Source organism: Trichechus manatus, unplaced genomic scaffold (assembly GCF_000243295.1).
Source record: "Trichechus manatus latirostris isolate Lorelei unplaced genomic scaffold, TriManLat1.0 scaffold00048, whole genome shotgun sequence".
Taxonomy (NCBI): Eukaryota; Metazoa; Chordata; class Mammalia; order Sirenia; family Trichechidae; genus Trichechus; species Trichechus manatus.
Genome location: NW_004443984.1, coordinates 10,774,837 through 10,790,284, shown reverse-complemented (window position 1 = coordinate 10,790,284; position 15,448 = coordinate 10,774,837). Strand labels below are relative to the sequence as shown.

The 15,448-nt window shown below is 43.1% G+C and overlaps 1 protein-coding gene across 5 annotated transcripts in view; it reads right to left on the bottom strand.

Moving 5' to 3' along the window:
* UBR4 (ubiquitin protein ligase E3 component n-recognin 4) overlaps nucleotides 1–15,448 on the bottom strand; it is a 139,862-nt gene that overhangs the window by 31,374 nt on the left and 93,040 nt on the right. For all 5 annotated transcript variants that reach the window (XM_004377192.3, XM_023732144.1, XM_023732143.1 and 2 more), the window contains 15 exons: nucleotides 15,232–15,376; nucleotides 14,543–14,628; nucleotides 13,757–13,844; nucleotides 13,295–13,488; nucleotides 10,597–10,836; nucleotides 10,030–10,168; nucleotides 9,189–9,314; nucleotides 8,943–9,071; nucleotides 7,697–8,040; nucleotides 5,931–6,021; nucleotides 5,510–5,594; nucleotides 5,192–5,319; nucleotides 1,921–2,050; nucleotides 1,639–1,796; nucleotides 572–681 (listed from right to left, as the gene is read on the bottom strand). In XM_004377192.3, coding sequence (XP_004377249.1) covers nucleotides 572–681; nucleotides 1,639–1,796; nucleotides 1,921–2,050; nucleotides 5,192–5,319; nucleotides 5,510–5,594; nucleotides 5,931–6,021; nucleotides 7,697–8,040; nucleotides 8,943–9,071; nucleotides 9,189–9,314; nucleotides 10,030–10,168; nucleotides 10,597–10,836; nucleotides 13,295–13,488; nucleotides 13,757–13,844; nucleotides 14,543–14,628; nucleotides 15,232–15,376 — 2,193 coding nt within the window. The remainder of the gene's footprint in view (nucleotides 1–571; nucleotides 682–1,638; nucleotides 1,797–1,920; nucleotides 2,051–5,191; nucleotides 5,320–5,509; nucleotides 5,595–5,930; nucleotides 6,022–7,696; nucleotides 8,041–8,942; nucleotides 9,072–9,188; nucleotides 9,315–10,029; nucleotides 10,169–10,596; nucleotides 10,837–13,294; nucleotides 13,489–13,756; nucleotides 13,845–14,542; nucleotides 14,629–15,231; nucleotides 15,377–15,448) is intronic.

The following is a 15,448-nucleotide window of genomic DNA, read 5'->3' as shown; positions in this document are numbered from 1 at the left end:
ACTTAAGAAAACCCCAAACTTCCCACATTTGGGAAGAATCCAGAGCACACAACAGGGAAAGCAACACCATAAACTATCAGCATTAGGAACAAAACGCACCAAAATATGAATAATGGTTATATGGGCAGTGAGAGCGCTTTTTGATTGAATCATTTAGAAGAGTTTAGTGGCTAATAATGTGGATTTTGGGATTAAACTGCCTGGATTCAAATTTTGGCCTTACCATGAACAAGTTGATTGATCATTTTAACCCCAGCTGCTACGAGGATTAAATGAGATAACGCATGCCCAGCATCTATGCACTCATACAATCTCAATAAATGTTAGCAGCAGCTGTTGCTGCTGCTGCTGCTATGCCTAGTACTACCACTAAAACTCAGCTTTTTAAAACATGTTTTGTTTCTGTAGTCTTCTACATGGAATGAGATGGTGGTGAATGCTAGAAGTTATAGCCCGAACAGGTGTGCCTCCGATCACCCTGATCTCTGACGTCCTCTTAGATTCCCAGGAAAGAGGGAAAGGCTCTAGATGAAGCATGACTACCCTCCCCACACCCACCCTCAAATGGTACCTGGTGAGGAGGTCAAGGACCTGCTGCTTGCGGCTGGGAATGGTGGCCAGAGCTTCCACAATGGTACAGGCTGCCTGACGCGCCGCCTGTGTTGCCGGAGTAAAGAGCACCTGCAGGACACGGGAGAGGAGAGGCCACTGCTCAGATGACTGCCGGCCTCCCTAGGCCCCCCGCAGGCCTCAGTCAACTGCCACCCATCCAGGAGAAGTTCTCTGGGAACTTCCCTAGGAAACAGTTAAAGATAAAAATCACCAGCTAACACAAGGTCCAAGGAGCCCTGGTGCAGTTTTTAAGAGATCGGCTGCTAACCCAAAGGTCAGCAGTTCAAATCCACCAGCTGCTCCTTGGAAACCCTATGGGGCAGTTCTACTCTGTTCTATAGGGTCGCTATGAAACAGAAAGGACTCGACCCAATGAGTTTGGTTTAACAATGGGTTTGGTTTAACACAGGTCCAACTGTTGCAGACTGGGTAAAGAGGCAGCTAAGGAAATTTTCTTCTTCATTGAGAGCTCCTCCATCAAGTAATTTGAGGAGCATACCTAGGATGACTGAACTAAAAAAAAAGACAAATATTTTCCTTAGAAAAGCCTTCTGTAATTCTTTTCTGTGACGCCTGTATGCTGAATGCTTTCGTTTAATGTCAACCAAGTATCTCTTATTGTACATATCAATGGACAAATGGATTCTCTAAACTGCAATTACTTTAATTCTTTAACAGATTAACTAGAAAGAAGAGGGAGATGAGGATGGTAGGAGATACAAGAGATGGAGGAAAGAAGGGGAGCGCAGGCACTGAGGTTTAGCGCCATTAAGTGATCAGGGAGGAGAGCAGAGAGCACAACATGCATGATGAAAAGGACAGAGAAAAATTCTGTTCTGGCTAGTCCACCGCACTGGTGGCTGCAACTAAGAACCTCTAACCATTTCCTATTTGAAAGGAAGCAAGAATAGCAAAGTGAAAGAAGAGACACCAGAGTAGACACGTGGGGAGAAGCGGAAACACAGGCCTCAATATCTGGGGGCAGGGGGTGCAGTAGGCAGAGGTGCCCAGAAGACGGTCACTCACTTGCCGCAGCCAGTTGTTGTGCCCCAGTTTGAGATCCAAGGGAGAGGTCCTCTTTCCCCGACGACTCAGGAACTGTTTCCACCTCCACACATACTTCTCAGTCAAATAGAGATGGCGGAGCTCTGATTTGCTGGGGGATTTCCCGTTACCATCTATTCCTGGAAGGCAAAGGGGTCCAGAGATAGGTAAGTAAAAGAAAGTGATAGAAAAGAGGGGATTGTAGGGCTGACAGGACAAGGGTAGGAGTGATTGACTTCCCAAGTCTTAAAGAGACAGGCACACCTCTGATAGGAAGACACTTCTTCCAAGCCTCATAGGATGCTTTGGGATCTCTCTTGAGCCACAGCTGGGCCTGGGCATGGATCTCATTACAGTAGGGCTTCACTGTGGTGAGGGCCTCAACAGGAACATCCTGGAGGAAGAAAGTGGACCAAGGTGACAGAGAGTGAAGTACACCTGAGCCCAGCTCCAATATAATAGCACACGCCCCCCAAGGGGAGATATGCAAAGGTAAGAAGATCAGAAGGATCAACAGTCAACATCTTTGATGCCCAAATATGTGTTCCTGTTAAACCATTTGGATCCAATTTAGCAGTAGCATCTCCATGGTGAGCTTAAGGTCACTGATTTTTACTGCACAGGACAAATGTAGCTGGCTTCCTATAGGCAATCCTATAGCACATATACTAATTCCTAACCTCAGGCTGATTTGCAGTTTGCCAAAGCATAAATCTTCTAGGGGTCACTGAGCAGCATGCAGAATTTAAAAAGGCATTACTAACCAAAACTAGCCTGTGTAGCAAACAGTGAGCCCCAGAAAGCGAGCGAGAGGCACGCTAAACCAGCGGTTTTCAAACTTGTTGGTCTCTGAACCTCTTTATATACTCTTAAAAATTACTGTGGACTCCAAGCGGCTTTTGTTTGTGTAGTTACAGCTATCAATATTTACCATATTAAAAATTAAAACTGAGAAATTTTAAAAACATTAATTCATTTTTTAAAAAAAGAATAAATCCATTACCTGTCAAGCTAAATAACATTTTTTATATTTGCCAAAACAAAAATAATCTAAAGAGTAGAAGTGTTTTACATTTTTGAAAATCATTTAATGATTGGCTAAATAAGATGGCTGAATTCTCATATCTGCTTTCCCATTCAAACTAGTATGATATGCTGTATTAGATATGAAAAAAAATCTGACCTCAGATACATAGTTGGAAAGGGAGGAATATTTTAATAACTTTTTCAATTAACTGTGGATGTTTTTCTTTGATACTACACCACAATTCAACAAGTGATAGGTTCTTAAAAAGATGAGTTGTAACTGGAATCTAAACCTCATCAATTAACTTTTCATTTTCTGTTACATTAAAATTCATCTTTTACCCATGCGTGACTTTGTAACATACATAGGTCATTTGGAAAATACTGGTTCACTGAGTTATGTCAACTGTTCTTGGAGCGACAGGTTAACTTCATTGATTTTTTAAGGAAATGTCTGCCAAATACACAAGTCTGAACAACCACAGTCTGTCAGTTGTTCTTTCAAGAACAAACGATGCTCCATGAAAGAGTACCTTGCACCTCAAACAATTACACAACCGCTTTCCCTCAAGACAACCACTGTACTTCCATGTGCAGCAGAAGGGCTTTCTGTGTGCTTCCCTTTTTCACACTGCTTATGAAAAACACTAGTATTCAGAGTTGAGATTTAGTAAAATTATTAATTTTTACAGCTTCATCAAGAACATTCTTAAATAAAACTGGCTCTCCTCCCCTACCCCTATGCCCATTCCAAGTGCATGGCAGTGAAAAATACGAGTATTAGTAGAGTTTGGTGTCACTGCCTTTTCATGCTAAGGCACCAGCAATCTCACTCATCATTGATTCTGCACCATCAGCACTAATGTCAACAGAGTGAAAAGGGCAAAGAGTGTCAGAACACAACTATGAAAATGAGTTTGACCTCACAGATCTCCTAAAGGTTTGAGAACACCTGGGGATCTGTGAACAAAATTTTAAGAACAACTGCTCTTGGCTAAAACTAAGTGAGATGTGAACATCAACACTGGCCTTCCATGCTTAGAGGATAACTGGAAATCTCTTTTTGCCTTACACTGTGGAAAAAATAATGGTTACGTGGGATAAGGTGCCTCTTTGCAATCAAGAATCAATTTTATTTGCTGGGAATCATCTCTGAGGGGAAATAATCCCTCATGAAAGGGAAAGAAGTAAGGAAGGAGCCTCAGTTCTATCTTTTCTGAGGCCTATTTGGGCAGACCAGAACAAGGAAATACATTAAATTGTTCATTGTCCAACTTCCTCCCTAACCATAACTCCCAGTGCTTAGCATTCAAAAACCAATCTTCCTGCAATGAACACTTTGCTCTTCACCAAGGGATGGCCCACTAGGATGGCGCAGGAATTGGACTGGCCCAAGGACTACAAAAGAAAGTTTGAAGGCAGATATCCTCAGGTGTGGTTGAGAGAAAGAGATATGGCCTGCACATTCTAAGTTGGTACAAACAAGCCAATCTGAGGCTAGGCTACAGTTATTTTAGGATAAAAACTTGGCTTTACTCATTCAGTTAACAATGGGTCACAAAGCAGCTGTTATACGCTAGGTACCATGCTATGCACTGGACATAAAAAAGACAGCCCTTGATTCAAAGAGTTCACAGCCAGCTTAGTATAGAACTGAACCTTTGAAGGAGCAGCTATCAAAATGAAAGAGCATTACAGGCAAAGAAAACAGCATATAGCCATTGCTGTTGTTGTGTGCTGTCGAGTCAATTCCAACTCATAGCGATCCTATTAGAACTGCTGCCCCGTAGGGTTTCCCAGGCTGTAAACTTTATGGGAGCAGATGACAGGTCTTTCTCCAAAGGAGCCGCTGGTAGGTTCGAACCACTGGCCTTTCTGGTAAGGAGCCCGCCTGCTTAACCACTGCGTCACCAGGGCTCCTTGCATATAGCCATAGCTAACATATATTAAGGATTAACTTGGGCCAGCCAACGTTCTGAGCACTTTATCTGCATTAAGTCATTTATGTTTCACAACAATTCTCCACTTCAAAGTGGAAACTGTATCCCTACTTTATAAATAGGGAAACTGAGGAATATAAGTAACCTGCCCAAGGTCATGATGCTGGTTAAGTGAAGAGCTGGGATTTAAATCAAGAAGTCTGCCTTCAAAGCCTAGGATTTTCAGCACTGCATAACATTGCACGTGCAAAAGCACAGGGGTAGGAAAGAACACAGTGTTTTCTGGGAGCGGCTGGAGAAAAGGGCAATGCTCCACCATGAACCACTCTGTTCTGTGCTTTTATGCTTTCATGTTTATTTTACCCTCAACTTCCCTCAATTTGAGAAACATTCCTTTTCAAAAATCCCAACCTATCTCTGCTGAGCTAAGAGAAAGGAAGCTTGGTTTCCATCCAGGTCAGGTGACATCAGGGAAAGCAGAGAGCTGTAAAAGGCCGGTACAGTGCTGGCCAGAGGCTGAGGTGCTCTGCTACCCTGCCCTTTTAGACTTGCCCTGACTGGCCCAGTACCTTGTTCTTCTTGCTGGTTGGAGCAGGTGGTTTAATCAGCTTCTGTAATATCCGAAGGCACATGAGGGTAATGTTCTCAACAACCACAGGAGTCTTGATGTTCACAGCCATGAGGAAAAGGCTGAGAGCTAGGGATGGTAAGGAAAGCCAGAGTCACAATCACAAAACCACCTGCTCTAGGCAGAGCCTGCCCACGTGTTCCAAAGTTTAAAAGGTACTTTTACCTCTGCCTCTCCCGCTCTGTTAGGAGGACTCTGCACCTTGCAGCCTCCTTTCTTTTATCTGAAATGGCCCTAATCAGATGTTCCTCAAACTCACCACAGCGTAACCGGAGCTCCCAGCAGCTGTCCTCCTTTGAGATAGAATCTGTCAGCAACAGCATTTCATACTGAAGGCTACTTGCCTAGAAGGCCAATGGGAAGACATGAGTAGAAATGAGTCCAAGGACTGATCCAGGGACTCATGACTAAAATTTCTGGTCACAGGCAGCACTGTCAGACAGAGAGAAGAGATGGAGACCCCTATACTCCATATGCCCACCCATTTCTCTTTTCCCTATAGAGTTGGCTCTGACCTGGGACAATCATTTGGAATGTGAGCTCTCCAAGTGAGCTGCTCCTTCCTTCCTTAGTCATCACAATGAGACTAGAGGGGAGGAAGTTAAGGGAAGAAGGCAGCCCAGAGCCCACGTAGAAGCAAAGTGAGGGAGGAGTCAGAGAGCACAGCTGGTCCTGCTCACCAGATCAGGATTGGCCCAGTGGCCCTTCAGGGCTGTGGAGACTTTGCCAATAATCAGGTCATTCATTTGCTGGGTGGCTTCTGGATTGTCTCTAGGGAGGCAAAGAAATGGAATCCTGTTATATTCACAATTGGTTGTGTCCCTCCTTTCCACCTGAAGAAGCCCAGAGATAATGAAATCAATGTCTAGGGCCACCTGATCCTGAATTTTCCATTTCCTTCCCAGGGGCCAGATCACAACTTGAAGCCTTCCAAAACCCTAGTGGTGGTACCAACCAGAGCTATGACTATAATAAAAAGGCTGCCTTTCCTGGGCACAGACACTGAGGTAAGAGCAGTGCCAACATTATGGGGAGATTTTATCTCCTGTTTGTGCCCAGCCATAGACCCCACAGGTGCTGTCTGGGTGTATCACAGTCTCCAAAACCAAGAAGTTCACTTGACCACAGCTCTTTCATCTTCTCCAACTGCCTCCACTTTATTTCCTGCATTTCCTGTCTATTCCCCTTTGTAATAATGTTCATATTTTTATTGGTAATAGTAGCAGAAAATTGACACTTTGAATAAAACCCAAAGTTCTTACCATGGCCTACAAGACCATACAGGATCTGGCCGCTGGCAACAACTTACCCAACCTTCTCCTCCCCCCCATTTCTCCCGATTGCATCCTTTGTCCCAGCTACACAGGCCCTCTTATTGCTCCCCCAGCACACTCCTGCCTCACAATACTTTCACATGCTTTTCCCTATGCATGGAACCCACTGCCCTTAGAGATTTGCAAGGCTTGTTCCTTTCATACAGGTCTTTGCTCAAATATCACTTCTTCAGAGGTCTTCCTTGACCACCTTATCCAAAACAGCAACTCCTTCAGCCACAGGGTCACCGTCCCTGCTTTATTTTCCTTCACAACCTTTATTTCATGAACACTGTATTGTGTAATTATTTGTTCACTGCAGTTCTCCCCAGCTAAAATGCAGGCCACATGAAGGCAGGGACTTTGTCTCATTTATCACTGCATCCCCAGAGCCTAGAACAGTCCCTGGCATTCAGGAGATGCTCAATAAATATTTGTTAAATGAGTAAATAAATAATATAGCAAGTAACATTTAATGAGCACCTAACATGTCCCAGGAATTATGCCATGTACTCAGTAAATAAACCACATAAAGCTTTGGTGCAGTATCTCGTACATACTAAGTACTCAACAAATACAAGTTATTATTTACATGAATTATTTCATTCCATCCTCACTACAAGCCTTTAAGCTATTTACTATCAGTAGTATTTTTCAGATGAGGAAAACTTAGTCTCAAAGAACTTATATAATATGTTGAAGGTACATAGTAAAAAGCGTCTGAGACTGAGCCTGGGTCTTTCTGATCCAGAGTCCAAGCTCTTAATCAAGAGTCTCCATGGCTCCACTATCTTCTTTCATGTGAGTCTTTCTTGAGTCCAAGTGCCCAATCATTCCCTTATCCTCCCTCACTAAGACTCAGATACGGTTTCCTCAGGAGACCTGCCTGGAACCAACAAAGCACAAGCTGAATCTATCATTTATAAGGAAATTTGGATTTCGAATACTCCCCAAGTTCACTCACCTATTCCTGGGTATCCTCCTATTCTTACCTGTATTACAAGCTAGCTAACCTGTTTGGCTGTGTGTGAGAAGCCCAATTCTTTGCTTCCTCTAGTACTCCCAACATCACTACTACCAACCCCAGTGTTAGTAGGAATTACTAGCCCCATAATTGTGGTGCAGGCTCTGACCGAGTTAGGAGGCACATGAGTTGGCGGACCTCCTCCCGCATGGCTGCAGCCCCTCGGCGAAGATTGTAGTCGAAGAGCTCCCGGATAAGGCCCTGGGAGACGAGGATGTGCCTCAGGGCGGGATTGGTGGCCAGGGCCCGGAGTAGTGTGATACAATGCTCTGTGACAGCCGAGGCGCAGCCATAGCACTTGGTGGAGGAGGTGTGCCCACAGCCTAGCACAGATAAGGCGCGGTACTGGCTGGCAGTGAACGTGGGCTGCACAGAGGTCCGTGATGATTTGGTGGCGGCTTCCCTTTGCTGCAGGTCATATTCTAACAACTCTTTGCGTGAAGCAAAGACTTTCTAAGCACAAAAGGGACCAGGAAAAAAAAAGAAAAGAAACAAATTAGCAATTAAAATAAAGGGGAAGAAGAAGTTAACTGGAAAATTAGCTTTGGTCTTTTAAAAAAAAAAAATTTACATGCATTATATAATTTAATCTCCTCAATAAACTCTACTAGTTAAATACTTTTATTATCCTCATTTTGCAAATACTTTTATTATCCTCATTTTGCAGAGAAGAGAACTGAAGCTTAGAGGGGTTGTTAAGTGGCACAATAAGTGACTGAGTCAGAATTCAGACCCTGATCTGTCTGACTCCCAGGCACATGCTCTTAATGCCTATGTAGCATTGTCTTTTAAAGACAAAGGTCAGAAACCTATGCACACATGTAGCAAAGATGGCATACAGACAATTTTTGGGGGGTAAGAGGGTGGGGAAGGGCAGGTAAACTGGTTGCTCTCCTCCTTTTATGAGGCACCATCTGCTTCCAGCCTCCCATCCCATGGAGATTAGCTCTGTGACATTCCATGCACTGCCTACCTGGTTCACTGGAGTTGGTGTGCCCTTACCCTTCTAACCTGCTAACATGACATATCAGAAAAACAGACAGGGCCTTGGCACCCAATTTTTTAAAACCAGCAGCGCCACTACTAAAAGTTGAGCTGGTTGGTAATGAAACTAGATAAACAAATCTATGATAACCTCCCACCTGTTATTCTGTTTTTCAGACTGAACTCAACTCTCTGACAAGCACCATAAACCTGATGGAGAGATCCTGTCTTGTGCAGTCATCCTAATTCTGCCTTTTCAGCTGGATTGGGGCAAAGGCAACACCTAAAGTTGAGCTGCTGGATGAGGGAAACAGGACTGCTTTGAAAACAATATCAACACTCCAACTCTAAAACTGCCTCCGTCTCTATACCTGGATGATTTTGGAGAGTTCATCAAAAGAGTTCTTGCAATCTCCACAGTACTCCTGAGCCAACTGCAGGATGTAACGATTCACACTGGCTGAAGTGGAACTGATGCCCCCAGCCGTTCCTGAGTCATCCTGAAAACCCAAGAGGTAAGTTGTCAGAGCTCCCTAGGAAGATCATCTCACCTAGAGGACAATCTTCTGATAATGACCCAAAGCCTTCCCCATGCATTCCTCCTGGTTTGGGACTACCTGTGGCTTTTCTGGAGCTGCCTCGTTCACTTTGCAGAGCAGGTTCTCCAGCTGTGGCCGATGTCCCATCAGCTGATGATACACTCGATCGGCTTTGTCCAGGAGTGTGTTGATGTTGGAAACAGCCTAGACAGAAAAGACAGAGACAGAACATTAAGTCTTTTCAACATGATGATCTTCCCCAAGTAATCCTAATTGCTAACCATTTATGGAAACATTTCTTAAAGGTCAAACACTGTGTTTCATACGTTATCTCTATACTTCACAATAATCCTGTGAGGTGATTAGATTATTTTTAATAATGTACAATATACATATATAATATATAATGCTGGGAGAAGTAATTTATGCCAAGTCATGGAAGTACTGAAAAGCACAGGTGGAATTGGAGCTTTTGCTCTTCTGGCTCCAGAGCTAAATGTTCTTCTACTTTGCCATGCTGCTTCTAGCAGCTATCCCAATAGCTGCCTCTGTTTTCAGTTGGTAATAGCTCCTGGGCAATCTAATACTGAGGGAAGGCCAAAGCTTCAGTACGTAGCAGTCTGTGGAACAAGTGCAGGGCAAGTCATTCCACTTTTTCTGCCTTTCCAAATCTGAAGGCACTCGCCCCTTGAGGTACTCTAATTTCATTACTAACCAGGGCTTCTCCAAAATCCAATGCAAACCATGTATTCCAACATACTTTATGCCATTTGCTCCCACCCTAAAGCTGGACCCTTAAATTGGTGCTGACTTGAGAAAGATTTCTGGGCTAGAAAGAAAAGCACACTCTACTACACCAGCTCTGCCCCAAGCACAGATCAAGCCCACTGCCCTGAGTCTCGGCCAAGCCTGGCCTCACCTTCTTCCGGTCCTCTTCATTTTCAATGGGATCCACTGCACAGCAAGGTTTGGCATAGAGCATAAAGTCAAAGCGAGCATATTTACAGAAGCCACAAGCATTGCAGAGGAAGGGATCCTTTTCATCATAGTTGATGGATCTGAAGAATCAAAAGAGTTTCGTCAGGGGGTGCAGTAGAGGTTTGGTTAGGTAGGGATGACTCTGTAAGGAGATGGATAGTGTCACATCTATACTCTATGACTACTAGAAGGACAATAATTGGAGGGACAATAATAAATCAGTGAGAATAATTTAAGCAACAAAGTAACAAGAAGGGAAGATCCTGCACTGAACTTTGGAAACCTGCCCCCTCCTCTTCTCCCTAACAGGCAAACACATACATACACACATACCCCTCCCGTTCTCTTTCCCTTCCCCACCCCCATTCTAGATCATGATAATCCTCTAATTATTGTGAGAACACCACTGAAATAGCCTAAACTGAGACTCTCTCACACACACACATTAAAAAAAAAAACCAGAAGAAACGTATATAGCCCCCAGCCTAGGAGATGATCACTGGCTTACCTGCATTTGTGACACTGGTAGACATTCTCTCCACAGTTGCCACAGACACCTGGGTTGGCAGGGACTGAGGCACTACAGCGTGGGCACTGCAGGGTCTCTGTGGAGGCCTGGTAGTTTTCATAGAAGTCTGCAAACTCAATCATCAAGTTGGAGGCCACAATCGGCAACGGCAGGTCAATCTTCACCTCTGTCTGCCCAGGGGTCAGCTGAACCTTCTTGGCTTTGTGCCAGCGAGCCGGCCTGGGAGAGACAGTGTTAGTTGTAAGGGAAGAAGGCCCAAGATCCTCTCATTTAACCTCAGTGATTATAGTCTGATGAGATGAAGAGAAAGACTACCCTATGTATTTCTTTAAGACAATTCCTTTTCTAAGGAAAAGAAATCTGGCAAACGAATAGCAACCTAATTTCTATTAATTTTTCTACTACCTTTTCTCTATAAAGAAGGGCAGAACATACAAGCATTTTAAGCTCTTATATATAGATAAGGAGCCCTGGTGGCACAGTGGTTAAGAGCTCAGTTGCTAATCAAAAGGTCAGCAGTTTGAAGCTACCAGCCACTCCTTGGAAACCTTATGGGGCAGTTCTACTCTGTCCTATAGGGTTGGTATGAGTCGGAATTGACTCGATGGCAGCGGGTTTGGTTTTGGTTTATATATGATAAATTTTGTGATCCCAGAAAAATAACAGAAATATGTATCAAAGGAAGGCATTGCCCTGAAGGTAGGCAACACTGAAGCCTATAATCCCAAGTGGTGCAATGATGAGGACTACCACAGGTTTCCATCATGACAACTACCTTGGAAGGATAAAGCTAGGTTGCTTTAGAGAGGCAAAGGAGCATACCCCAGGGTCTGGACCAAGTGCCAAGTAGAGTTATAAAGAGAAAAGATATGTAATAATTTAGGGGTGATTATAGTAATACAATTAGAGCTAATATTTACTGAGTCCTTACTGTGTTTGGCTCTGTTCTTAGCACTTTACATATATCAACCCATTTATAATCCTTTACACCACCACCCAGAAAATAGGGACTTATCTCCATTTTAGAAGCCCTGAGGATGCAGTGGTTAAGCGCTCAGCTGCTAACCGAAAGGTCAGCAATTTGAACCCACCAGCCGCTCCATGGGAGAAAGATGTGGCAGTCTGCTTCTGTAAAGACCACAGCCTTGGAAACCCCATGGGGCAGTTCTATGCTATCCTACAGGGTTGCTATGAGTCGGAATTGACTTGACAGCAAAGGGTTTGGTTTTGTTTGTTTGTTTTTTTATCTCCATTTTACAGCTGAGGAAACTGAGGCTAAGTAACTTCTCCAACATCAGAGAGAGATGTAGTAGAGTTGGGATGTGAACCTATACAGACTTATTCCAGAGTCTGAGAGCTTTGCCAGCAGCTGTGCTGACCCAATATGAAAATCAAATCAACACCCTCTGGAGGGGAATGGGTTATCCTAATAAGCAGCTTCTGCTTTCAGGTCACCAGTGTTAACTCTGTTTATCAAGAGGAAAAGAGAAAACTTCTTTTAGGTAGAGCTCCTAGTGGCCACTTGTTGATGTGGTACATTCTAGCTTCATTCTGCCTCTTGGAACAATAACAATATTTCCACTCTGTGCAGAATGGCACTGCAGACCTTAATATTCAAGGAGTATACACCTATGCTCTCTGTACAATAGCAATGCCTGAGGGTTCAACAAAAAGAGATCAATCTCTGTAGAAGTCAACACTACAACCCATGCTAGTGTGCCTCTTTATTGTTTTGTCTTGGCCCATATATAACACATCCGGATTCAGACATTAGGGCACATGGGCCCACATCAGCAGACCTAGAGGGAAATCACCATGCAGAAATGTAAGGAATGTGTACTAGAGAAACTTCTTGAGAAATACTTCTTGCTCTGTGAGCAACAGAGTAGCTCTCTTAATCCAAGAAATGACAACTACTTTCCAACACAGAAGGTTTCATATAAAAATAGAACTGTTCTAGTTAAAGTGGATGTGAGAAGCCTGGAGTCCCCCTGTTACAAGACTGAATTGTGTCCCCAAAAAATATGTGCTGTAAATTCTACTTGACCTGTGGTTATAATCCCATTTGGGAATGGGCTTTCTTTGTTATATTAATCAGGCAGTATTCGTGTAGGGGGTGTCTTAAGTCAATCTCTTTTGAGATATAAGAATAGCAGATTGAGCAAGCAAGCAAGAAAGTAGAAATGGGGGGAAGACAGCTGCCATGCCACATGAAGATCACCAAGGAGCCAAGGAAGAGAAGCTGAAAAGAGATGGGGACCTTCTCTTATAGCTGACAGAGAGAAGCCTTTCCCTAGAGCTAGCACTCTGATTTTGGACTTCTAGCCTCCTAAACTGTGAGAAAATAAATTTGTTTGTTAAAGCCACCCACTTGCAGTACTTCTGTTGTAGTAGCACTAGCTGACTAAGACACCCCTTCACTCAGCTTCCCCTCTCTAGGCAGGCTGCTGAAGAACTTCCATAGCCCCTAGGGCTCCACAGGACATCATTTTAAAATGACCTTGGTCAACATCCTTATAAACTGGATTTTTGTCCCTCAGTTATGATTGAAGTAGATAAGAAGACATACTAGGCCTCTAGGGATGTGCTGCTTTACACCATTCCAGGAATCAAAGCTAGAAATCTGGTGTTGGGCCTTACAAACACACTGCCCTCCCCAAGTCTGAGAAGCCCATACTTGTTTTTCAACTCCACGATGGCCTGCACAGTTCGGTTGTTATAATATAGGTTGATAGTCCGCACCATCTTGGTCCGTTTCAGGTCTCCAATTTTTACTGTCACTTTGCTGATGGTGTGACTGCCAATGAGCTTTACAACCTGCTGGGTGGTGGTGTACCGCGTGTCCACTTTGATGGAAGATAGCTTGATGTACTAAATACAAGAGTACACACAAGACACTGTATTAGTTCAAGGCTAACAACTCATCCTGCCTTCTTCAAAATTCATCAATGTAACCCATTCTTCCTCCACAGATGAAGTTTCTATTTAAGATAACAAACGTGGCAGGTAAGGACTCATACTATTGTTGACCTACCACTAGGAGAAGAACACCTATGTGATGACTATCAATCTTTGGGAACAAGAAACTCACTGGACCTGTAAGCCTCAGGCTTGTCCATGTTAAAGACCAGTTACTTACACAAAACGCCACTTCTGGATTATTGCACACCAAGCAGGGGTCACTCTCCAGGTAATAGCCATCAAACTCCACCAAGCCAGACAAGGTGCTAAGGAAGAAACCAGTCTCAGCATAAGGACATTTTCATTTTAGGAACTGGTGAGCTTCACAAAGAAGCCATGAAAAAGCCATAGCTCAATATTCCCCAAAGCCAGTCCTATCCTAGTAGAACACAAAGAAATATGACGAGTCTCAAGAGCGTTTAGAAGTCACAGGAAGGAAATTTCAACTAATCGACCATACATGTTTCCTATTTCTGAGCTGCCCCAAGGTCGGTGGAACCCTAAAAAGTTCCATTAAAATTTAACTCAAAAACTACATTTACCAAAAGTCACTGTATACTTAAAATAGGTGAATTTTGTGGTTATGCAAAATCATACCTTAAAAAAGAATAGTCACTATTAAGCCAGGGAAATAATGTTGATTTAATCAATACTCTTTCAAAAGTTTAAAGAAAAAATGAAGACACCTTCTGTAAACTTGTCTTACTTGATTTAAAAATTAGAACTTAGAAACTAGAGACCTTCTTTATGTTCACTGCTTACCAAATCCTGAATTCAGCAACTACATTTTTAGTACCTTTTAGGTGCAAGGCCTTGGGCTAAATGGGAGGGATTCAAAGATCAACTAGACAGAGTCACAGTTCACAAGGGGCTTATCAACTTATGTGTAAGAGCCTATCAACATGCAAACAGCAACTCAGACTGTTGACTGAGCTTCAAATAGATAAAGCAAAACAAGGCTCACTTATATATGTTGGAGTTGGGATGGTTAGTAAGAATATGGTTTTGAGTCCGCAGAATCTCCACAGCTTTCTGTGAATACTCCTTCAACTGAAACAGAATTCAATAAAGAGACATAGTTAAAGTTCAAGGGAAAGTCTTAGTGGAAAAGACTGTTCTCTTCTGCTTTCTAGCTGAAGACTGGCCTACTAGTAGGTATTAGACTTCTCAGTCCCCGTTCAGAATCATACACAGCTGGGTCTAATGCCTAATTGTTTAATGGATTAGGATGGATTAAAAGTTCTCCTTTAGAAACTTCTATGATCTTAGCGATAGGCCATCTTTTCAGGCCTTGTGGAGGAAGACAATTTTTATTCTTATGGAGAAGTCATGAAATAGTTATCTAATTGCAGAAACACTCTCAGGTGTGCAATCAGGCTACTAGCAAAACCAGAGGAGCACTTTCTCTCCCAAGCCACTTTACTTGACCCACTACTGGCTAAGCTGAATTCAGATTGGACTCACTTGCTAGTGTACTGTATCTATCTCTATGATATACATATTGAGAGTGCTTACTAAGAAATGCAAAACTAGATATATATAAAAGAGATTTCACATGTGGATTTCATATCTGTGTTAGTTACAATGTTCATAACCAAGAGGAAAAAGGTAAATATTGCAAATTAGCCTTTCTAACCATAAATCAAATGTTACCTTCTTCTCCGTTTGTGGGGTTTTCAAGGAGAAATATCCTAGTAGGTCCACAAACTGGGCAGCCTTCCGACCATAGGCTGGCAGTTCTGGCCATATAGACCACATCAGATCAAGCAGGAGCTCCTGTTGAGATTTGCTGGAGTTTCTACAGATAAATGACAGCTCATATTACCAAGTGGCAGGTATAGCTATTTCCCTACAACTGTAGATTAAGTCT